This window comes from Poecilia formosa, unplaced genomic scaffold (assembly GCF_000485575.1).
Source record: "Poecilia formosa unplaced genomic scaffold, Poecilia_formosa-5.1.2 Scaffold283, whole genome shotgun sequence".
In the NCBI taxonomy this organism is placed as follows: Eukaryota; Metazoa; Chordata; class Actinopteri; order Cyprinodontiformes; family Poeciliidae; genus Poecilia; species Poecilia formosa.
Window position 1 is genome coordinate 486,879 of NW_006800222.1, and position 24,652 is coordinate 511,530.

General features: G+C 40.6%; 1 protein-coding gene across 3 annotated transcripts in view; it reads right to left on the minus strand.

Moving 5' to 3' along the window:
- Positions 1-20: 20 nt before the first annotated feature.
- The window catches only part of atxn7 (ataxin 7), a 32,918-nt gene continuing 8,286 nt past the window's right edge, over positions 21-24,652 (minus strand). For 2 of the 3 annotated variants that reach the window (XM_007571588.2, XM_016681501.1), the window contains 11 exons: positions 23,606-23,818; positions 23,252-23,320; positions 13,943-14,047; positions 9,779-10,061; positions 8,470-8,804; positions 8,066-8,148; positions 6,217-6,497; positions 5,919-6,108; positions 5,709-5,830; positions 3,678-4,818; positions 21-3,017 (listed from right to left, as the gene is read on the minus strand). In XM_007571588.2, the coding sequence (XP_007571650.1) occupies positions 3,000-3,017; positions 3,678-4,818; positions 5,709-5,830; positions 5,919-6,108; positions 6,217-6,497; positions 8,066-8,148; positions 8,470-8,804; positions 9,779-10,061; positions 13,943-14,047; positions 23,252-23,320; positions 23,606-23,810 (2,832 nt within the window). In that variant the 5' untranslated portion in view covers positions 23,811-23,818 and the 3' untranslated portion in view covers positions 21-2,999. The remainder of the gene's footprint in view (positions 3,018-3,677; positions 4,819-5,708; positions 5,831-5,918; positions 6,109-6,216; positions 6,498-8,065; positions 8,149-8,469; positions 8,805-9,778; positions 10,062-13,942; positions 14,048-23,251; positions 23,321-23,605; positions 23,819-24,652) is intronic. The other variant, XM_016681502.1, reaches the window with a different exon arrangement.

The following is a 24,652-nucleotide window of genomic DNA, read 5'->3' on the forward strand; positions in this document are numbered from 1 at the left end:
TATATATATATATATATATATATATATATAGAAAGAAATCAACGGGAGTTGCTAAAAAGCTTGTTTTCTCGTGAAGCCATCTTCATGAATCTCGCACCAGAAAAACTCACCTGAAACCATTGTTCAAAAACAAACGAGCGAGTATTGCCTGTTTTTTTTTTTTTTTTTTTTTTTTTTGAGAAATATTGAAGTTTGACTGCATCTCAAATTAGAAAATCCAGAATTCAATTCAAACATTGAAGCTCAGACTTAAAGGGATCCATTTCAAGTTTTCTGCTAAGTTTGATGATTTATTTCAGCTGACAAACTGTTTCGCAGATAAATTATGAATTATTACATGAGGGATTTTTTTATAAGCACTATTGTGGGGAAGACTTTCTTACAGTTGTCCAGCAGACAGTCTAACACCTTCCACAAGCCTGGAAAAGGTATTTTGCTAAAGAAAATGAAGTGGAAGGAAAAGGTGTGCTCAAGCAAAAATAACTGCAAAGTCCATTCAAGAGTGATTCACTAAGCTTGGACTGCAGCAGGAGTTCAAGACACAGATGTAATCCAGAACGACGACAACTGGTGAAATTCTCTGTGGCGAGATATTCCTAAAAAAAAAAAGGAATTGTAGAAAACCTGGATGAGGAGATGAGGACAACAAGTGGTCCAAAGTCAACATTTGAGATGAAAGAAAATCAAGTTGCAGTGGAGAAGTGGCATCCAAGTTATTGAGCTCCAGTGTTATGTTTTGCTTCGGGGGAGTCCCATGATCTGCTGGTGTTGGTCCACTCGGTCTGATCAAGTCCAAAAAATCTGAACGTTTCGGAGCAATTCACACACTGCCTCAAGTACCAACGGGTGCAAGCAAGAGGAAGAGGAGAGACACCAGAACCAAGAACGCAGATAAGCTGAAGGCTGCTGTCACCGTCCAGCAGGCTGATCCACCTGTGCTGTACTTTTTCCACAGGCAACATTTCTAAGAATAAAAACATCCCCCTTTTTAAAAAAAAAAAATAATAAAAAATCATTGGTAATATTCTTATTATCCGAGAAACTTGACATCAGGTTTCTAATGGCTTCAAGCCTCGATCTTCAACCTGACTAGGAATAAACCGTTTCACTTTTTCCAACTAAGTAGCTGAAAGACATTTTCAAACGTGTTAGTATTATGCTAGGGTTCTATGGAGATCCAAAAGTGCCTAATTTTAATTTTTTGTTTATTTATTTATTTTTTACAAAACAACTGAAGTTGCAAACAAATGCATAAAGCGTTTATTAAATTTATAATAAACTACAGAATATTCTTTTTGATTATTAAGAACAGACCTTTATTTGAACAATTAGTTCATGGTTGGTTGCTGCAACACATCATGAACTTTTTGAGTCACAGACATTTTGAATCATTTCATGATGCACTGCAGCAAAAAAAAGAAAAGCCATGAAATAACTGAATACTGAAATAATTATTCATTATCATAAGTTTTGATTTCATTTTTTTTTTTTATGAATTCACATGGAATTCTATAACCATACATCGCGCCAAAGATTGACGTAATAAGTCGGGATATTGTTTTTTTTCTTTCAATTTGTTTTGTGGATAAATAACGCATTCATTTTTGTTCAGAACATTTCTGCAGTTTTGGCACTCCATAGCCAACAGCCGCCCCCCCTCCCTCCCTCCCTCTTTATGACCGTGAGGCGTCGTGGAAAGTAACAACCAGAGATTTGGTAGTGGTTACTCACTGGGAGGGACAATTACACCCCACAGAAGACAAGTAGACGTGCAAGTTTGTTCCAGTTAAGACGTACCATTTACCTGATTCCATGTGGAAAACATTACAATTCACATCTGTCCACACATGGCTGAGAATTTCACACCGCTTTGTGGGGATACAGTAGGGAAGTTGTGGCTTTAACGATCCCCTGCCCCACACCCCCACCCTTCTCCTCTTATAATAGAAAGTAGTTGGCAAAGCTGTGGCAGTTTTTTTGGCGAGCTTTGTGGACAGCTAAGCACAATTATTTAGTGCGCTTCACAGTTCGGGGGTGGGAGGGTAGGTCTACTGTCGCTGTGTTTTGTGTTTTTGTTTTTTCTTGTACAATGTATAGATTCAGGAAACTGAGACGTCCCCTCAGGGACAGGCTTTTCTCGCTGACAAAAGAACCGATCCAACGGGCACATCAGGTGTCCTTTTTCACATTTAAAAGCACAACCGTCTTCACCAAGTCTACAAAGACCCTTTGTAGTCCAGTGTTAAAAAAACAAACAAACAAAAAAAACAAAAAAAACAAAGCTCATTAGAAATCAGAAAAAAAGGTAACACTTGCATAATTTTTCTGGATGATTAGAAGAGTTGACCAGATTATCCGCTAGGGGGCGACTGCGTGTAACCCTCGGTCACCGAACGCGTCGGACAGTAACGGACATTTTAAAAAGTAGTTATGTTGTGATTTAAGGTGTTGGAATTAGAAACGTTGAGTCTCCTTGCAAGGCTTCTGAGATCAGGCGATGGGGGTGGAATAAAGCTGGGGACTCCAGCAGAATTTAACATGTAGGGGGGCGGAGGAGTAATATAAAAAAGAAATAAAAACACACGCACGTTTACACACTCGCTCTTGAACTCGAATGGAAATAGATCAGCTTGTTGTGTTCCCTCCATCTCCAAAACAGTTGGGAAGACCTCTTGGATTTAGTGGGGCAGAGGGGCGCAGGTGGGGCGCGGGGGTTCTGCTTTGCATTCAGTATCTCTGCCCACCTCTTTGCAAGCACACACGCATACACACACACACACACACACACGCACCTGATGCACACATGGCTTTGGGAGAAATAGTAAGGACCACATCTACTTCACTGGGCAGTCCAGATCATCTCCACCCTGAGGATTGTGGGAAGCTGAGAGTCATGTGGATTTTATTTCACAAGGCCTAGTGCAGTCCAGAACAGATTGCAGACCACTCTGGACTTTCCTCTGTCCGCCTGTTTCCAACGCAGAGGCAGGAAGTCGCTGTCAGGGACGAGCTTTTGGCTGCAGAGGCAAAAGGATAAAAAGTAGATCAACTGAAGGATGACTTGGTTAAGCATCAAGTATTTCCGAAATGTTTTATCCTACATTTCTTAAACTTTTATAGTTCATTGTTTATATCACAGGCTGTCATCCCTTTAGTTTGATAAGATCTCATCTCATTATTTTGTCAGCAACTTGAACTTCAGCCGCGCCTCAACGCAAAGCACATTTTGTCTCACTACAACTACAAACTCTTACAAACGACATTTTATTGGGGTTTTCTTTAAAAGACCAAAGCGTTGCGCTTATTTTCAAAGACGACAAAAAGAAAAACACTTTACAAATAAAAACCTGACACTTATAATGTTCAAACCTACCCTCACTTTGTAGATGAACCGTCTGCAACTTTGGGTGGGTAGAGTAACCAAAAATTGTACTCACCCCTTTGTATTTTTAAAAGTCCTCCAGTTCCAGTGTTAGATGTTCAATAAAAATTAGTTTAATGATCTTTGACTGCGTGTACTTTGCATTATTTTGCCATTATCATTGCTCTAATTGAAAACGGTCTCATAACGACAATATTATTGTTTATCGCAATGATTTCTTGGACAATTAATCGCCCAGTTACATTTATCGTGGCAGGCCGAGTGGCACAGACACGTTTACGTCTGGGACACTAACCTGATGTAAATGAGAGTTGTTGGGCAGACCCGGCGTCCCTGGAATGCTCCGGCTGTGCTTCCCGTGGATGTTGTTAAGAGCGGGGGACTTGGTCATTTTGGGCCGGCCCGGTCCGGTTCCTCCTGCTGCTCCGTCCCTACCCAGACCTCCGCCTCCGCTGTTGACGCCGCCGGAGGCGGAGGAGCTTTTCCGCTTCTTGGCCTCCAGGCGACCGTCTGCCGAGTGGTGGCTGAAGTTGGCGTGGTGGTCCGACGACGAGGCGGGCTGGTGGTGGACGAACGGCCCCAGAGAGAGCGTCGAGTCGCTGCTGTTCATCACCACGCTCATGCGCTTTATGGACTCGGCGGGGCTGCCCGAGGGCGGGCCCCGCGCCGGCGGCCCCGACGAGCCGCCCGCCGAAGGCTCCGCCTTGAGGCTGAGCGAGTTGGTCCGCACGCTGGGGCCGCAGTTCAGCCCCACGCTGTGAACGCCGCTGTGGGAGGAGGACAGCGAAGACGAAGCTCCCAACGAGCCGTGGTGGTAGGTGCTCCCTGAGCTGCCCGCGTTTGCACAGTTCTTCTTGAACGACGAAGGGGCACCGATGTACGAAGAAGAGGATTCAGAAGAGCAATGGGATGAGGAAAGGAGAGAACTGTTCTTCCTCTTCTTTCCCGAGCTGAAGCTAGTGCTGCTACTGTTGTTCGCTCCGGCGCTACCCCCGCTGGTGGAGTTCGGTACGACGGGCGCGGAGGAGCCAGAGGAGAGCTCCTTGGGCTTGAAGGATGAGGAAGATGATTTGGTAGCGGCGCTGCTGCTGCTGGATGAACGCGACTTCAGCGCCCGGCCGGAGGCTAGCGAAGCAGCTGAAGACGACGAGGATGAGGACAAGTGGGCTGAAGGCATCTGCGGCAACGAAGACACTTGTCTGGCCTGCGTGGTGCCATAGGCCGGGTGCTCAGGCCCGCCCTGGAGGGAGCTGTGAGCGTTTAAGGTGGTCCCGTAGGAGAGCGATGACTTGCTCTCGACAGATTGGCTGTAGGGGCTTTGGGGCAAGGTCGCCGGGGGGCTCAGGAAGCCTGACGAGGGAGTGCTACCGTGGGAATTTGTGCTTGTCCTGTGGAGGGATGTGAGAGAGGAATTCTCCAAGGCCAGGGGGATTTTCCTACACAGCAAGAAACACAAGAATTATTACTTTCTTTTTCAATACAAACTAAAACCTCTAGTTCTTAGTCAACTTTAGGTGAAAGCTGCAAGGCGTCTTTCTGCTGCCTCAATGCGCTTTGGGAAAGGACTCATACGATAAAACTTCAATAAAACACAACGAAGCTAAACGTTTGTAACGTGTCATAATGTGGAGAAGAGGAACGTTTTTAAAGATGAATTTCTTTCTACATTTAAGATAAAATACTTCAATTGTATATTTACATCCACACATATTTCATTGTAAGATTTTATACTTTAGCAGACTTCTTATAACATTCTGGTCATTTATGTACAAAGTATCATAAATAATGAAACCCCAAAATGCTCACATTTGGTTTAGGGGTGTGATAAAAAGCTAATTAACTGCTTTTAAATCAGTACAATAAATAAAAAAAAGAACTACTACTAAGTCTGGTATTTTCATTCATTTAAGGTAGATTGTTTAAAGTTTCACACATTTTTTTAAACAACATTCAAAGATCTGATAAAGTGAATTTAAAGTTGTAGAGAGCAAAAAGGTAGTGAAGCAGAACACTTATGTATTTTTTAAAATTGGGTGTGTTTTCAATTGGTAACTGAACACCGTAAATACTGATAGTAAATTAGTTAAAATCTACCTCTGGTTTAGCAAATGAAACCTATAAATCACTGTGAAAATAACTGCATTTGCTAAGAATTATCTGATGATTTTTTTTTTTGCTTTAGAAAGAAAAAAAGTCCAACATTTTTCCATATTTTTTCACTCATCAGGTGCTGAAAAAGTATCAAAAAAAGACAAATCACACACTTTTATAGACTATTGCATTCAGTATGTGGTGCTGAAACCAAACAAAAACTAGAGATTCTCACTTCCACATCTGAGAGTTAACGTGCTTTTCCATCATGGTGGTCAGGGCGCATCGCACTCTGTCCCACCGCCTATCAAAGGAGTAAAAGCCTCTCCCCATCAGTCGACTTCCAAAGGTACAGTACTGGGAAGAGAGGTGGGGTTTGGGTGAGAAACAAAAACAGCCATTCTCTGTTTAAAAAAGAAAAATAAAGTGTGCTAACAGGACTTACAGCTGCCGGTCGTGGGTGGTAACCTGAATAGAGAAAGTCCAGTTTGTCCGTTCCATCTTCCCGCTCCTCGTTCTCTCCCTCGTCGCTTGAGGGTCTGGATAAAACGTCTGGGGTGGGCTGGGGATGGTGCAGGGACTCGTGGACTACCGAAGGATCTCCAGAGGAACCTCCAGCGTGACTGTTGTTCAGTCTGATTAGCACAGACGGATAGAAACGTTCGCAGAAACATGCTAACCGTTTCAGAAAACCACACAAACGGGACACAGACGTGTTTGAACAAACGCGGCGCGGTGCTTACCGTGGAAGACCAGGACTGTGAAATTTGGGCTTTCCGAGTGGCAAAGGCTTCGTGGTATCAGGGGCTGGTCCGTTGCCATGAGAAACCGGGTGGGTGTCATGGCTAGGGGCGAGCTGGGGAGAGGGGTGTGGGTCCCTGAGAGGGGCAGTTTGCTGGGAATGGGTTTGGTGCAGTTCTCGTTCCCTGTCCCGCTCTCTCGTTCTGTTCTTGTGTTCTGCCAGCAAAATGTCGAAGCGCTTCCGTCGTCCAGGCACGGCCCTCCGATGGCCTAAGGAATGTGTCTGCAGGGGCGTTAAACAGGTAATAATGCAACTTTTTTCCTCACCACACTTTTTCCTTCCACTCAACTTTTCATTAAAATGCTTTAGATGCAGCACTCTGAACAGCCGGCTTCTTCAGCGACGTCCTCGTGGAGGACGCCAAAGACAACAAACTGACAAACGTTTCTGTTGAAAAGTGTTTTGAAGCCAGTCGTTTGTCATATCCAAAACAGAATTTTGGGTTTTTGTTAACTGTGCGCCTACACTTATAAACCCAGAGGATATATCATCCTGTGGTTCATAAATGTGTAATATCAGTTTCACTTTCAGAATTACTGTCATAAAGTAACTTTTTGGGGAACGCTCAAGTAATTAAGGCTCCCATATTGGGTGCTGTTCAGCAGTTCTTAGATCCAAGATAAATTTCTTTGCCTCGTCGTAATCAGAGTCCGTTCATCACTGCAGACTACATGGTGTTAAGTTCTGTATTCGGTATTAAGAAACAGCTTTTGACAAATTTCAGAAATACAGACCCCTTTCCAAAACACATCAGTGCACGTTTAAGGCGCCTCTCTGCAACCTGCATTAAAGGCCACTTCAGAACACAAGTGACAATAAGCAGAGAAACTTTACAGCTAAAAATATTGACATTTAATCAAGTCTAACAAATTTATAGTTATTTCTGCTCTCATGGTCCCATTAATGGAAAGCAACAGTAAGAGAAACTATCCAGACTCTACTTTTGTAAAACGACGATAACGCCATGCAGTTTGTCATAACTGAAGCTGCAACTAATGATTATTTTAGTTACTGATTAATCGATTGTTCTGATGATTAATCGGATAATAAAAATGGGCAAATTCAGCCGATTTTTTTCTGCAATATTTGAAATGTATTAAAAGATGCAAATAATTAAATTGATAAAAGGTTTTTTTTTTTTTTTTTTTTTTTTTACAGAATTTGAATCAGGTGAAGCTAAAACTGAGCCACTTGAGGAGTTCTGGGTAGAACATATTTACAGACAAAGCTGTTTATCGTAAATGCTTTTTTTGTACATCTTTGGCTTCATTACTGCTCCGTTGTTCCTTCAGCAATTGGCCTTTTTTTCAGTCTTTGTACTCCAAGTAACGACTAAATGATTACCAAGTTAGTTGACAATTATTTCAATAATCCATTCGTCGTGATTAATCCGATTAATCATTTCAGCTCTAGTCATCATCATGATAAATTACAATTCTGATTACAGTAAAAAAACAACACACACACACACACACACACACACACAAAACAATAATAGTAAACAACTAGTTTTTAACCAGCAGAAATGACAGAAATGTTGTCTTGAAAGAGGCTAAAGACATTAAACCATCAGCTGCTTTGAAGGTGAAAACTTTACTCATATTCACCGTAGACAGAAAAATGAGAATTTCTGCCAAAAGAAATTGTCATGTTTGAGATTAATCTCAGAATTTTTTTTATTTTTATTTTTTAGAAAACTAGAGGAAATTCGAGTTCGAAGTCAAATTTCCATGAGCAGATGTTGAAGATGCTCTGTCAACATTTGCTGAGCTAAAAGCAGTGTGGGTTACCTTGCATGTTAGTGATCTTGTGCAGGGTTTCCGACCTGTAGCATCCATAACGCCACAGTGAATATCAGGGTTGAACTCACGCTCTGCAAGCACAAAAAGTCAGGGTAAAAACAAACAAAACACAAACACGTTAGCTCGTTCGCTACCAACATGTACTGTGCGTCTGCCTTTGAAACGTTAATCAGATGAAATCTGTTTCTTGTTAGAGGTGGGAACTCTAAGATGAACAAATTAGGGAGCTGATGCAATATGTGAAAATTGAAAAACACTGCAAGAAAGAAACACGAATATCTAGAAGAGTTAGATGATTAAAGAACAACAAAAGACAGCAATCGTGATGGTATTAAATAAAAATAATCTGGATAAAAAAAAAAAAAGGTGTCTTTGTTCCCCTTCCGACTGACCTGAGACCTTCTTGTTAACGTGGCGTTTGCTACTGGTGCTGCTGTCTTGCTTCTTGTCTGCGGGGAGGCCCTTGCCGTTGGGAATGGGACCAGAAACCAGCAATGGAGGCTTTGGTATGGGGGGACAGTTAAGGCCTGGTTTAAGGGCTGATGATGATGATGACGGCAATGATGAGGACGACGACGACGACGTGGGAGTCGTGATGGCGGCAGTGCTCACAGTGGTGTTAGAAGAGGGCGTAGAGGAGGAGGAGCAGGAAGTGGCGGCGGCGGGGGCGGAGGGAGCCTGCAGCGGCTTCGCTGACAGGTTCATCTTCTCCACCTTCACAGCTGGGCTGGAAGAGAAGGTTACAGATACGAAATGTGAGAATCGAGAAAGGTGGGGCTGATTTAATGGATCTGAAGATTTAAGTTTTTGAAATATCTGGATTTTCCTTCTTTTCCCCACCAGTGCACTCCTTGTGTTTCCATATTTTGGAGTGATTTCTGGCAGCCGTCTTGTTTGACAAGCATGTTTTCCAGCTTTTGACTTTAAATTCACGTCAACTTCAGGATACAATTCATTGATTATTATTTTTAATTACGAGAACAAAGTCGTAGGTTTGGGAATTTTATGAGAACTTGACCACAACAAATAAAAAATTTAAATGAGAAATGTTCACATTCTGATGTCGGTTTTACAGGAAAGGACATATTTCATCTTTTACCACATCGGCATCTAATTATAATCAGCAACCACTGAGTCGAAGAAAGAATCACACAGACGTGTCAGATCTAGAAGCTTTTTTTCTCATTAAACCCTTTTTTTTCCTCTTAATTTTAAGATGTTATTCTGGTAAAATTCCATCATTATTCTGTTAATATTCTGACTTTATTCTAATAGTTAAACACTAGTCCTCCGTTGCACAACTCTCAGAAGCAATGACTGAAACAAAAGCCACTCTTTGAAAATATTCTCTGTCATTTGCAACTTCTTTTTTAGAAAAGAAAGCAAGACAGAAAAAATTATTAAAATCGGATCATGTGTGGGGGAAAAAAATAAATAAATAAATCGGAGATTTTATTTTTAAGCCAAATCGTCCAGACCTAGAAGTATCAAATCTTGTGTTAGAATCACTGATGCAGACGGAAGAAAACTGAGCGAGATGTGAAACCGTGAAAGGGCCCGTTTGGACAAAACCGACCACTGATCAAAACCAACAAAACGTATGACACCTACATACAAGAAGTTTATGTTGAACAATAAAGAATTCACAATTCCCAGAAAAGTTGGAACCAAACGTCCAAACTAAAAAGGATTAAAACTTACATTTTGTCAGACGAGCCCGTCCTGCACGTGGAGTGGGGAGGTCTTCGCTGAATGGTTTGCAGCTTGTCTTTGGCTGATTTCGGAAATTTTGGATTGGAGGAGTATGACGACGAAGACAACGACGACACGCTGGAGAGGGCGCTGGACGTTCGGCCGGGGATCCCTCCGCTTGGAACTCCGGCCACGGAGCCCGAGCTCAGTCCGCTGCCGGCACTTCGGTTTCTGCCCGACACCGGGAAGGGCGACGTGGAGACCGGCTTGCTGGTGGAACTGTGCCTTCTCTCTGCAAAAACGGCACAAAACAGACCGAAATCAACAAAACCAGTAAGAGCAAATGAAATTCAGAGGTGGGTAAAGGACCCAAAGATTGTACTCAAGAGTAGCAGTTCTCCAACATATTTTCACTCAAGTAAAAGGTAACTGTCCAAGAATTTACTCAAGAGTAAAAAGGTATTTGCTCAAAAGTCTCCTCAAGTAGTGTGTAACTGATCAAATTATCAGTAATACTTGAAAATTACATCATCAATTGGACCAAAATGTAAAATGAAATGGAATTTGTGGTATTTCAAGGATGGAAATGGCAATAATTCATATAAGTAATAAATAACAAAATTGGGCAAAAGAACATTTTTCCAAATCAGTTTCTCACAAAAAAAAAAAAAACTTATGAAACTAGCAAAAACTGCAGGTGTCTGTGTTTGGTGAATCTTTGGTTAAAATGGTTTGTCCTTCATTCTACATCACAATGAGGCATGAAGAGGCGAACAGACACATTGATGTTCTTCTTTAAAGCATTGAACAGGTTTTCCCCCCCAACAACAAGAAAAAGGACCATTTGTGATTCATGCCTCCACAGCCTGAAATAGAAACAGCCAATAGGTCAAGAGCTTTATATCCAGACTGAGCATCACTCAACAGCTGCCGTGCAGACTGATAAAAGGCTGCACGGGAGAAGGAAAGGTTAGGGCGAGTCTTTATTGTGATGGGGGGGAAAAAAAAGGGACAAAAATAGAAGAATGAAATATCACACATCAGATCCAAAATGAACTCTGATCGGTTGAGGAGTTTCCAGAATGAAAGACACAGTCGTGTGTCAGAGCTGGTCCAGAATCCCAGGAGGCGACCACAGAAACGTTGGGTCTCGTAACGGGACTCTCAGCTGCTAATGTTAGAAATAAAGCAAATCAGGGGTCTGAAGGCAAATTCAGCATTTACTCTGGCATGGTTCTCGTTGATGTTCTCGGCTCGAAAAAAAGAAAAAGGTTTTTAACACTGAAATTTTTATCGCTACTGCTAAGATGAGGCATGGAAGCTGCAATAAAGGAAAAGTGCATGGAGAAAGAAGACAAGAAAGGAATCAAAAACAAGAAGTGAGGGGATGACATTTATCGTATCGTTTATCAAGAACAATTTATTATAAGAATTTAAATTTATTGTGATGATTCATTTCACTGGTGGTAAATAAGAAAACAAAACTGATCGGAATGTTATTTTTGCTATTTTCTCCACACTGTTTGTTCCACAAGAGCATCAATAAATATCAGTGAATGTGACAAAAAGATTAAATGCAGTTACACACTTTTTTTTTTAAGTGGAGAAGTGAAGGTCAGATAATTTGGGTTTATTAATACCATGCCACGCAGTCACATATTACTAATAAACAGCTTTTTTTTAAAAAATCAAATGCCACACTTCCATACTGGTTATAACCTTAAAGCAACACCTAAAATGACCTAAATATATTCAGAATACACTTGTCAGTCAATAAAACATTTCAAATGCATTCATCCAAGAAAAAAGAAAGAAAAAAAAAAACATTTGTGGAAGTCTACTAGACCAGGTCTGTACCTGTTCAACAGATTCATAAAAGGGCAGGAAAGTGAACAGGCGCTCGCAGAGTCCAGTCCTGTAGTCAGCGTCCCCCCCCTCCCCCATCCCCTTGCTGGGATCAGCCGCAGAAGCTCAAACACCTTCCAGAAGACCGATGGGCTCAAAGCAGCACGTTCACATCATATTGAGACGATCTGGATGATACCGAGATCAGTGCTTCTGCCCCGGTGTTAACTCCGCATGGGGTCTTCCCGTAACGACATGAGAAGGAAGAACACGGAGTAAAAACCCAGCAAGAGACCTGCTAATCTGTATGGCCGCGTACGGTTGGAGAGCTGCACTTTAATTTGACACTTTTGTTGCAGAATTGAAAAAAATAAAAATAAAAAAATAAATAAATAAATAATTTTTAAACCGAAGCGTATCTGCAACTAATTTGATACAAAAAGTGAACCAAAAGAGGGGAAAAAAAGGGCGGAAAAAAAGAAAAATAGAAAAAATGGAATCCTGCAATTTTAATGAGTCCTGAGATTCAACGTTGCAAATATGAGAATTTACTTATAATTACTGCAGAGGGTGAATCCTCGGCTCCAGGAAACCTACAGTAAGGGGACTTAAAGCTGCTGCTAGCATGTTTGGAAAAAGAAAAACCAATTTACAGACAATATGGTCGTATAACTCATCATTGCACAACTGAAACAAACGGCACAAAACATGTTAAAAATCACCGTAAATGACTCATTATGGATGCTTGCTATCTATGATTCAGACTTTGAGTCTACAACAGTCTGGCAGTCACCTGCTGGGATGCCGTCAGTGCGGCTTTAATTTCATTGACTGGCAGGGGACTAACCTCCAGGCTCCCCACACCCCCGTCTCAAATTAACAATCACCCTGACAGGACTGACAGCCAATCTACACGTAGAAGCAGATCAGAAATAATATATCCCACGCTGGTGATAATGTTTAACGACGTAGGAGGAGCCAAGTGAACGCTTTTAGCATAATTGTAGAGGTAGATCCTTGCAGGAGCACTGCGCTGTTCTGCCTCCCCCTGGTGGCTGGTCTTGACAAGAGTTAAAGCTGTCACACTTTAGAGAGGATAAAAGGCACCGAGAAGAATCCACTGACAAATACTAGCACTAAAATGGTACTTTATCAAGTATTGATTTTTAAAAAAATGCAAGGCAGCTCTGATTGAGACTGAACTTGGGTCCTGGAACAGCTCCAATGATGTGTTTTTGCATTGATTTTAAAAATGTTTGTCTGGCCCCCATCTCATCTGATGTCCTTCCTCTTTTAAAAACTATTTACAGTACATATGTGCAGATTCTTTTAAAAATTAACTAGCTCTTATTTAACTTTTTATTGACCAGGAATAGTTAATGTAAATGTTTTGTTGTCCTTTTAGAGTAATTTACCAATTTTACTTTTTGTTTTTGCCTAAAATATGAAGCCCTTTAGTCAACTTATCTAATTAAATGCATTATATATGTAAAACTGACAACAGTGACATCGGACATGGGAGTTTTTTGTTAAATTAGCTTTAAACAGGTGTAACGCATGGCTTCGCCTTATGTATTTGAGACAGAAGATGCCCCAGCTACTCTTAAATCATTTGTTTGGCAGCATTTCAGGTTTCTACTAGGAATGAGAAATGGCAACGGAATGATAGACAAGATCAATATGCAAGAACGACTGATGGCTGGACGTCACAATCACTGCAACAGCTACTAGGAAACAGTAAATGTTGTTCTGCAGACCATGTACAGTTTCTCTTCCTAAAGTCTGAAGAGAATCAAAGAAATCTGAAAAAGAAAAACATCAGATTCTTGACTTTGTGGACTAAAAGCATTTTTTGCAACATAAATTTGATATTTTAACCTTCAGGATAACAGTTGTGTGCTTAAATGCCATTTTATTAATCATATCATAGGATTTTTTTATTAATCTGCCAAATGATTTTAAAACAAGCTCAATATTATTTAACTTCAACAAGTACCCATCCAATGTCGAGACAGCCATTTATTCACTTTTTAACAGTTTGTAAATGGGTCTTTTATCAGTGCATTCGTCCACAACTGAACTTTTGAGGACATTTATGACGTTGATATTGCCCGATAATGATAATGAATCTGGCACTCCTGCTTTACCTGATAACTACAGGTAAAGCAGTAACATAAAAACATCCTTTAAACATCTTCAGAAAGAGCAAAACAGGCCACATGACTCAGAAGCTGCACGTCCATCGGCGTTGCGTTCCCAAGACCTTGACTTAAGTTTGTAAACCCAGCCTCACAATGTCCTGACGATCAGCCTTCGAGTGACACTTACCGTAGTGTGCTTGGAAGGCTTGTGGCTTGACCACATGACCGCAGTGGCTGCACATCACCAGGTAGAAGTCGTCCTGTGCGGGACACTGACCAAATATGGGCATGTCTGTAAACGGTGGACAGAGAGCACAAGTTAAGGAGGGGAAAACAAGTTCAACCTGCATTCATCACATTCATTTATGTCTGAAACAGTCATTTGTTGTAATAACTTTGTGGTGGCTCCAAACAGGTTCATCTCAGCATAAAGGAACTCCCTTTTTTATGTGCATGAATGAAAAGATCACAAACTTTTAGTAATTTAGTTTTAAAAGCTAATTTACAGCAGGGCTGCATAAGACACAACACAATATGTTTCTTTAGTATATTGCAGAGTTACAGACTACTTTGTGTCAAACTGCCAAGTAAAATCTGCACAAGGGACTTTGCTCTTACATGGGAGGGAGCCGCAAACACGGATCAGCACTAGGTTTCTGTTCACCAAGGAGAGCAGTGACAAGACGTAGAAATAAGAGAAATGCTGATAAGAATCAAAAATAGGTTACTCAAACCTGCAAACTGAATAAAGTTTTACCCATGGTGCTAACTGGACCGCCTTGCAAACCTGGTGGCAACAGAAAGCTGGATTTTTTTAAACATTTTGTACGAAAGCTGATCGTTACGTTGGACGTTAGGACTCTTTGTTCTATTTAAAAAATTTAAAGACTTCAAGCACGTATGACTCAATCTGTGACATTGACACAGTAGTGGCAACTTTTTCTTTACCAAGTCCCAACGAGTCAAAAACATTTCCCAAAAGCTGTTCGACAGAAATATGTGGGATCAAATAAATGTGGCTGAACATCAGACCACAAACTCTGAGGGGAGGGACAGAAGAGGGCGCAGAAGAACACCTCACTGCTAAACTTGCTAGGATAACCATCAATGAAAAATCTGATAGCTTTTATTTATGGACATGAACCTTTACTGCAGCACACTCAGCGTAGTTTTAATGAAAAACAATAATTAACAACAATGGGAGAAAAAAAAAACATGATACGTTGTCTTCCTTTATATTCAAACCCATCAAACTTTCCCCCCATTTTGTCAAGTTACAAACAAACTTCAAAGCATTTTATTTAGATAAATTCACAAAGACATAGGGGAGCATATTTTTCAAGGTTTCCAACATATTTAACAACAAAAAAGTAACTAAACTGGAAAACCAAAGGCATCAAAAATACTAAGGAACGCAGCACACAGAGAGGACGGAGCTTAACATCTTTCAGTCAATATGGAAAATGCTGACAGAGAAACGCCACATGACCTTTTGCATTGAGAAACAAAGTGGTGGCAGAAGCATGGCGTGGGAAGTCTTTATTCAGCAGGGACAGGGACGCTGGTCAGAGTTGTTGAAAACACATGCAGTGAAATACAGGTGAAGATTTTGAAATCCAGACCATCGAATTTTTATTTAAACCAAACTTGCAGCTATAATTGAAGAAAGGTAGTGCGAGTGTGTTTGCTCATTTAAGTAGCCTATTTAGGGACCATTTGTGGTATATTCACAAATGGTGAAGGTCTGCATTAGGGCCACAGTCTGGTCCTAATGCAGAGGACCCTCCTTTTTTAAGAATTACAGATTACATGTAGAGGTTTGATGTGGTTAAAGTTTTGGTTAAGGTTAGGGTAAGCGATTGAGTTTGCCATAAATGCAGGTACGAAAATAAACAAAAGTCTAATATGGACAGAAATACAAACTTGTGTTTCTGAAAGCCATTAACGCACTACCCTCACAAAACATCCAAATAAACTACACTGAAGTTTATTTGGATAAAAAACCAAAAAGTAAAAAAAAAAAAAAAAAGAGTTAAAAAAAAAGGTTTGGTGTTTATGAATACTTTTACATGATGGTGAGTGTGTATGTGTGTGTGTGTGTGTGTGCGCGTGTGTGTGCAGCCTCTCCGCCCACCAACTCCACCTCACACCTTACCATGGCCCTCTCCTGCAAATCGGGAACAGAGTTTCTGTGTTGAGAATCTACAGCCAGAATCAGAAACCACCTCATTAAGGAGGCTAATTAGGAGATTGCCTGGGATGCCGGGATGAGATGAGCAGAGGAGAGAGGATACAAGAGAAGCCAAGTGGAGCCCCTCTCTCCCCAAGAGCTACTTGGCGATGGTTGTCAAGGGTTCTCCAAACATCATTGGCTGAGTCTGGAAGGGAGGAGGGCCATTAAGCAAAGACCGTATAAAAGCATCTACCTGCTGGGCTCCCTCTCAGAGAGGTCAGCGGCAGTGTTTGGATGAATTGACAAGCCTGCAGCTTCTTAATATGTCAATTGGTTGAATCCTGTTGGTCAAGTGTCTCCTTCAGTAGCCGTGGTGTGGAAAGGCTTACTGTAGAAAGTCTGGTGTGTGTCATGACATAAAGAGGGGACAGTCTTCTGTAGGATATGAAAGCCATCTATTTTATCTAAAAATAAATCAGTCATTTCTGAAGCGATGTTTGATAAAACATCAGATTTTTACTTTTTTTTTTACTTCAAATATTCAAAGCCTGAGCTTTCAGAGAGAACCCCTCCTCAACTTTGAGGCACGATGGAGCGGTGTTTTTTTTTTTTTTATTTTACAACATCCCGCCTTTAAGATACTTCACTGTATCAGCGACACAGTGACTGTATCATCCACCACAGAAAGACTAGAACAAAGTGACACGATTCCAAAGCTAGTCCAGAGGAATCGCGCTCCGAACCGGCTCAGTGAAGAAGAGGGAACGGGTTTCGCAGAAAAATGGCTGATGATCATGAAGACTTAGTTTTAGCTACAGATGAAGTGAAAGGTTCATCAATCGATTCAGAACCGCAAGTGCCTAAAGATTTCCACCCGTTAAACCCGGTTATTAAATGACTAGTTTATTATCTGTATCTTGAACAAATGAAATGCCACCATGCTGAACTAGGCCTCCAATTCAGTAAAGTGACACAGACCTGGTAAATCCAAACTCAAACATTTCTGAATGATTGTTCGTTTGTCTGTGGGCTGTCAGTCAGTAAATCAGAGAAAAGGATGCTAACTAAATAGAAATCAAAAGAGCTATTTATTTATACAGAAATACTCATTTTTATCTTAAACATTAGAATAAAAAAATGTCTAGAAATATTATCTGTTTTGTTTGCTTTTCTCCTTAAGGTCCCAATATTTTATACTCTTAAGACAATCTTGGGATGTGCAACTAAGCCTTCGCTTTATCAGGAAAACATTTATTAGTGAATCTGCTGTTGGATTTTCCAATAACATGACTTGTGAGTAAGGCATCACATAAAGTATGGGGTATCAATGCAGTGAAAGTCTAACAAGCCTTAAGATATTATTTGTATATTTGGGACTGGAAAATATTGAATTCATGCTATCCTTTGTAACTGCAATATCGTGCACATGGTAACAACGGTGATTCAATATACTTTTAGCTATAGGAGGAACCTTGCAATGTGGTCTTCGTTTATTAGGGATGACTGCTGCTCAGGGGGTAAGCGGAGGTCTTGCAATGATTGCAGGTTCAATTCCAGCTTCCTCCTCTAACACGTCACTCAACTTACCTACAGATCTGTGTAGGTAGGTTATAAATGTGTGTCAGTGTTGTGGCTCTGGTGTAAAGAGCTTTGAGTGGTCAAAATGACTGTAAAAGTGCCTATACAAGTTCAGTTATTTACCATTTATAAACCATTTGAAGATGGTGGGGCAAAAAGGCCAGAAGAACATAGAAAACCCTAAACTTTAGCAAACCTCAGAACCAAACAAAGAGCTGAGATCCAGGCCGAGGCCTTGGCAGCACAAGTACGAAGAGGAGAAATCGAGCCTGCGAGTCTTGGAGGAAAACAGTGAGAGTCTAGTTAATTTCAGCATCCTCAGCCATGGCAGTGATGGATGAGCTAGGTGTGATCGTAGAGGCTCTAACAGCCTCCGAGCGCCACACATGCTGGCTCAGTCTGACCCGTGGCTGACAGTGGCACTGCGTTTCCCAGCTTTGCTAACTGTGACAGAGTCACTGTAAAATTCATAAAAAACCCACAACAGCCTGCCGAATACATAAATCATTAATTGGCTTTTATTTCTAACCAATGTGTGTGTTCTGGTAATGATCTGCGTGGAAACACAGCTATACCACAGGAGGAATCTAACGGTGACTCATAACGGAGAGGTGAAGTCATCCGCTTCTGGTACCCCTACAGCACACACACACACACACACACACACACACACACACACACACACACAGTCAGACAATTTATATGAAGGCAAACTTCTGGCATGATCAGCATGTGTTGATCAGGCTCTATGACACAGACAACAGTCACCGACAGACGCTGCTACATAAAGAACGTGTTCCAAGCTGGCTGCAAGTCGGCTAATCTAGCAGCCCTAGCAGAAATTTTAAAACAACCACTCTGCCTGTCAGTCTTCATCTGACCAGGGGAGGAATTAAACTGATATGCTGTCAAATGACATGTCCTCACAGAGATCCAAAGAAATCCCTCTAAAGACTAGTCACTACTTAAAATGGATGCGGAGAGACTATTAGAGCTTAAAGAGCTGTCTCTTTGAAGACACGAACACATGTGGCAATAAAGCTGCGCTCCTGTCACTTGGAGCTTCCAGGAATAGTGTATTGGTCTTAGGATATGTACACAACACACCGTGTTGACCAATGAGAATTTAATATTAGATAGAGCTCCAAACACAAGGCCTGGCCGTAATCCTGAACTTTCTGAAACTCGTGAAAAGTAAAGAAAGATTAGACTGGGATTGGAGCTGCGCAGTAACAGCAAAACACGAGACAGAATGTTGATAATATGACACAATAAATACACAGACAACTGTAAATGTTGTTCACAGCAAAAAGAAGAAAGATTGAGAATAGAAAGGGAAGATAATGGAAAAAATAATTTAACTAGAGCATCACAATATAGTGAATCGTCATGGCAATATCAAGACTGCAAAGGACTGTTTGGATGCAACGTTTGGAAGGATGTAAAATGTCAAGAGTTATGCGTTCATTCATTACTATCCGCAACATATCTGGCTAATTAAATGACTCTTAACTCTCCCTGAACATTCACACCAGGTGCATTTCTTTAGTCAGTGAGGTACTAAAGTTCACAGAGAAACACGGGGACATTATGTGACTAAATAAAAATTGTTAATTGTAATCTTTTTAACTATCAGCACTTTGCATCATCAGTATTGCAATATTTTTCTAAAAGCCACTCACCTAATTTCAATTACATTTTATGGATCCTGTTTTGGCTATGTAAAAACTAACGATTCTCAGTGACAAGCCAAACGTCTTAATACACCCCTACAGCATCCAACGCACTAAAAAGGATATTATTGCCATACAGCACATAATTACTTTTTTTAAAATATATTTTTATTAGGAGGGAATGAGACATTACAAGCAAAATTTTAACTATTAATGACATAGTATGCCATATGGTAAACAACTTAGCACATAATTACTTAACAGAAATGCTCTAATTAGACTTTTAGATTTTGATGCAGACTTCTGGTTTTATTAGAGGTCTGATTTGTCGATTAGAGGTCAGAAAACTGCTATATTTTAATCACTGTCTGTGCATCACTACCTCATATCTATAACAATTATTTGCATAATTGACAAAGCGATTAAGATAAAATGCCTGATATACTGCGCAACCCTAATTTGGACAAGATGTGATAAATAAAAAAGATGTTGGTTATTTACTTTTGAGTAATTTTTATTGGTTATAAAAAAATTAGAAAATCTCATATTCAGAGTTGATACACAAATATTATAGGACAACACAGACCGTCCAAAAACAACAGAGATCAACAAAAGCCTCCGACGCACTTCCTATGGAAAACCTGGTAGAGATCTTACAGGAGTGTGTTTTTCCAGAGAGAGCAGTGTCTATTGTATTCGGCACAGAGAAGGGCAGAACTGTGCAGGTGTTCAAGACATGGCAAACTTTGCCGCTGGTCACAAAAAGGAGTAAAGTAGGGAGAGCTCCAAACCTCTGCTTGAATGGAGTCTATATCAGCAAAAAGCACTTGCGTCATGTTTTCAGACTTAGAGGACAAGAAAGATCAATCTGCAGCTTACATCTTTGACATACAAAGAGCTTAAGGTTGCTGAGGGACTGCACCTGTAGGCAAGAACTCGACACAGCTCACTTCTGGTCTATGCAGGTTAGACTTAAAACTCCTACTCCTGGGACATCCATACCTTATGATCACACTGCTTTCACACCGACTTGACACTTGGGAGCAAGGCTGTTCCTGCAAGTGTTTAGGTTATAGAACCTCTGAAGCTGCTTGAGGAAGACAGTTCAGCATCAAATGTGCAGACTGGTTACGGCTCAAATAGTCACTCAGATCATACAAGTCAATCTGATGCTTATGTCACTTCAAAACAAGCAGCTAAAATCGCAAAAACAAAGGGGCTTGGTTTAAAAATCATTGGCATTGACATAAGCACTAGACACTGAATATGCGCTGTGCATTTCTTCAATATTCAATAACATCTTGCTCTGTTCCACAGCGCAGTCCTCTTTGTGGCCGTCGAAATCATGTCAACGCTTGTTGTACAGTTGTTGTTTGTCATCCTCATGTTATCTGCATCAGACTCTGCTGAACGTCCTACTCTGATGTGGTCTGAGCTTACCTTTTCACATCATGACCATCTCCGTTTTGTGGCTACCCATTTATGCCGGATCACAATCGAAATTCCTGTAACGACTCTGATCCGGGTGGACTCTTCTAGGTGATCAGATGCTCAGAACATTTATGGATCTCAGACTGACAGCAGGACCTGACGGGGAGCTTGAGCAACCGGCTATCGACGATCACTGGACAAACTGCAATGTGTATCTGTGATTCGGTCTCTATGGGTGTCCCTAATTTATGTGCAAAACTATCATTTCAACTAACTGGATAACTATTAAAGTTGCTTTTGTAAAACATTTTGATTTTCTAAACTCACAGAATTTTACTCGACCAGACAGACACAACTAAACCTGGCTTTAGTTGTGTCTGTCTGCCCAAAGATGCCCAAATCTTTACTTCTGAGGGAACGCTAAGAAACTCTCTAGCCCTGAGCTTGATTTGGTGTGTGACGCAGTGTGACGAGGTTCTTCGAATAACCTTAAACTCAAACTCAGGTATCTATTGTAACAAAACTAATTCTTTAAACAAAAAAGCAAGCAACCACTGCCACAAAAAAAATCCTGACAAAGGGGGAAAACGAAACTAGACCATAAGCCGGGAATAGGACAGAAGAAAAAAAACCCTAAAAACTACAAATCCCAAAACAAAATAGAAGCCGGAACTCAGAACAAAGAACAGCAGACGAGACGAAACAAACAAAAAAATAAAAAACAGAACACAAGCAGCCAGAACAAACAAAAGACCAAAGTCTCTCCACCGGCACCACAAAGAATGAAAAAAAAGAGATCAAACCAAAACTCCAAAAAAAATTCAAAGCAGAAATCCAAAACTCTGTACAAAAAAACAAAAAACAACAGAACAAAAGACATCCCCACTAAAAAAAAAAAAATATTCACAACACACCAAAGCCACCTAAAACTAAAAACCAGCTAGTTAAAAAGAAAAAAAAAAAAAAAAAACGTCCTAAAACAGCTGCAAAAAAGAACGGGTTAAATAAATAGGAGAAACAACTATAAAATATATACCAGATTTCATCCCGCTGAAGCTTAAGGCAAATTTCAACCATGACGGGACAAAAACATGAAAGAATGAAAGAAAAGATTGTCACTCATCATGACAACAAGTACAACACAAAAGAGAGAATATACCACAAAGAGAAAAGTCAAGGCAAAAAAAAAAACAAACCCCAAGCATTGCCAGTATTGCAGACCAGAATGCCAAAGACAAAAGACAATCCCTCTGCTGGCAGAGAAATAAGGCAAAAAGAAAGAAAAAAATACAAGTCAAATACAAAAAAGGCTGAGAAACAAAAAAAAAAAAACAAACAAAAAACAAAAAAGAATAAAAGACACAAGACATTAAAAACGGGTCCCAAAAACGAAAAAAACAACAAAAAAGCACAAAAGCAAAGACAAAGCCTCCTCTTACAAACAGTCCATGAAACAACAACCCAGAGAGAATAACCACAACGCAACCGCGTCGGAAAAGGGTTCGACACAAACGAAAGAACAATGAGAAAAAATAAAGAAGTCCAAGTCACTACAAAAAGTAAAAACGATCAGAGGAAACTTTACAGCAAACTGACTGAAAGACACAATCTAAAAAGATAAAAGCAAAAAACACACACAATGTGCAAAAAAACCAGCCAGACAACATAGACGGCAGAGGATAATGCAGAAATCACTAAACGATAAAAAGCACACACGTCCCCTCAAAAAAGGCCAAGATTTACAATGACCAGCAACACAAAAGACACACTCTGTTAAGAACGAAAATACCAAGAGAATAAGACACATTAAGTAGAAACCTAGAAAAGCAAGAAGTGCAGGAAAAGCACAAATGAAGAACTGGATTAACAAGCACATTTAGTTTCAAATGAACCAAATAGTCTTAATTTCGGGATTTAACTAAAATATTGAATTTTAAAAACAATACAAGCTGAATGTCTCCTTGATTCAAGCCAGCATATTATTTATTGTTTTCTTACATTAGTGAAAATATATTCTACAATAACAATTGTGGCTTTGAGTTTAATAATAATAAAAAAAAAGGTCAATCACTTACACACATTCTAACTACTTAAAAGATACATCATTTATCTAATGTCATTCATTGAAAGTTTTATGGCGCTTTTTTTGGGTCACAACCTTTTACTGGTTTAAATGTAAATTGAGGGCCTTACATTTAGTTTCAGCTATAAAAGGCTGCAATTGCCTTTATTTTTAGCCTGCGAACATGAAGTTACACTACTGTTCATTCAGGTGTAGTAGTTTCTTTTAAGACACGACTATTTAGACATTTTCTCACATACATAAAGAAACGTACTAAATCTGTGTTGCAGAGAGAAAACAATAAGCAGTGAGTATGTTTGGGCCTAAACTTAACTGTTGACTCCTATTGTTTTTGTGTACAGATGTAAAGGTGAAACTAAGCACGTTAACAACCATGTTTCATATTCAATAGCCAGTTGTTTACGTTGTTATTTATGCGCATGAGCACAGTAAGTTCTGACTGAACCAAACGCGTAAAGTGTTTTGAGCCACTGTGTCTTATGTTCAAACCCCTAGAACCAAAATACACCTTTGGCCCTACAGCGAAAAAAAAAACAACAAAAAAAAAACAACACTCACCTTCTCTGCACAAACGCATGGCTTCTCGATTTTTCCCTAAGTCTTTGAAACTTTCCTCCGATTCAGCACCTGAAAACAAGGCGATCCGACACAGGCACAGATAAATAGTTGCACTTGCTTGTCTGACCGTGCTGCTGCTACCAGTAGCGTTTCTTCATATCCAGCCTAAAAACTGCATGCAATCGGCCAAATCAAAAAAAAAAAAAAAAAACACATCACAGTGAGGCGGACGATGACGCTCGGGGAATATTCTGGAGCAAAAAAAAAAAAAAAAAAAAAAAAAAAAGGACGGGACTGGCAACTGTCGCGCTTCCTTCGCTTCATCCCGCACATTCGGGACGCCGAGGAACTCACCGTCGTGTCCGTGGAGTTTGGCGGCGTCGACCCAGCTGCTCCAAGGCTGTCCCAGCATTATTTCAGGACTAGGCAGCGATCTCCGCTCCGCAACAGTCGCCATTGCTGTGGAGCCTTCTCCCCGCTGGATCTGCTGCTGCTTCAGCTGCTGCCTGGCCGCTCGGCGCTGCTCCCCCCTGACGTCATCCTCGGCCCTTTCCGACATTCTTTCCGCTACAATGTAACAACAGAGAGAGTCAGCTATGGGCGAGCTCGGGATAGGACGGCTTTCTTACCTACTGAATATTTAAAACGGCCGGCACTTGTGTTATTTTTTCGCAGACGACTCTCTCAAATGAAAAAAAAAAATAAAAATTATTTAATTAACCAACCTGTGCGCGTTACTTCCTATGTATTGGACAGACAAAAACTGGCAGTTCAGCTGGAGGTCTCTGGGTCACAATCTAGGTAACACTAACGCTTGTGTGTCACCTGACTCGTGTGCGTTCATAAGCTCTGTTTCTTCCACTATGCAGAACCCATATTGAAACGATAGCTTTGCTATTGCATTTTGCATTAAATTAAAAAATAATATGAATATATTGAACAGTCCAGGGCCACTTTATTAGGTACATCTTGCTGGTTCTATCAGACACATGACCCAGGACAAGATGTCAGAAACACATCTGTGGTCAGCAACAACAATGAGGTAGACTGTGATGTTGAAACAATGCTCAGTTGGTACTAATGAGCCAAAGAAAATATTTCCCACACCATTACACTACCACCAGCAGCATCAAATGATGAAATACAGCAGGATAGACTCATGCGTTCATGTTTTTGCATCAGCTTCCAACCCCACCATCTGAATGTCACAGAGGAAATCAAGACTCGCTGAACCTGGCAACCTTTTTCCAATTTGTTATTGCCAATTCTGCTGAGTCTGTGTAAATATATGCCTCAGTTTCCCGTTATTAGCTGATAAGAGTGGCAGCCTGTGTGTTTTTCTGCTGTTGTAGCCCACCTGTGTAAAAGTTTGATATGTAGGTTCAGATAAAGCCATCAACA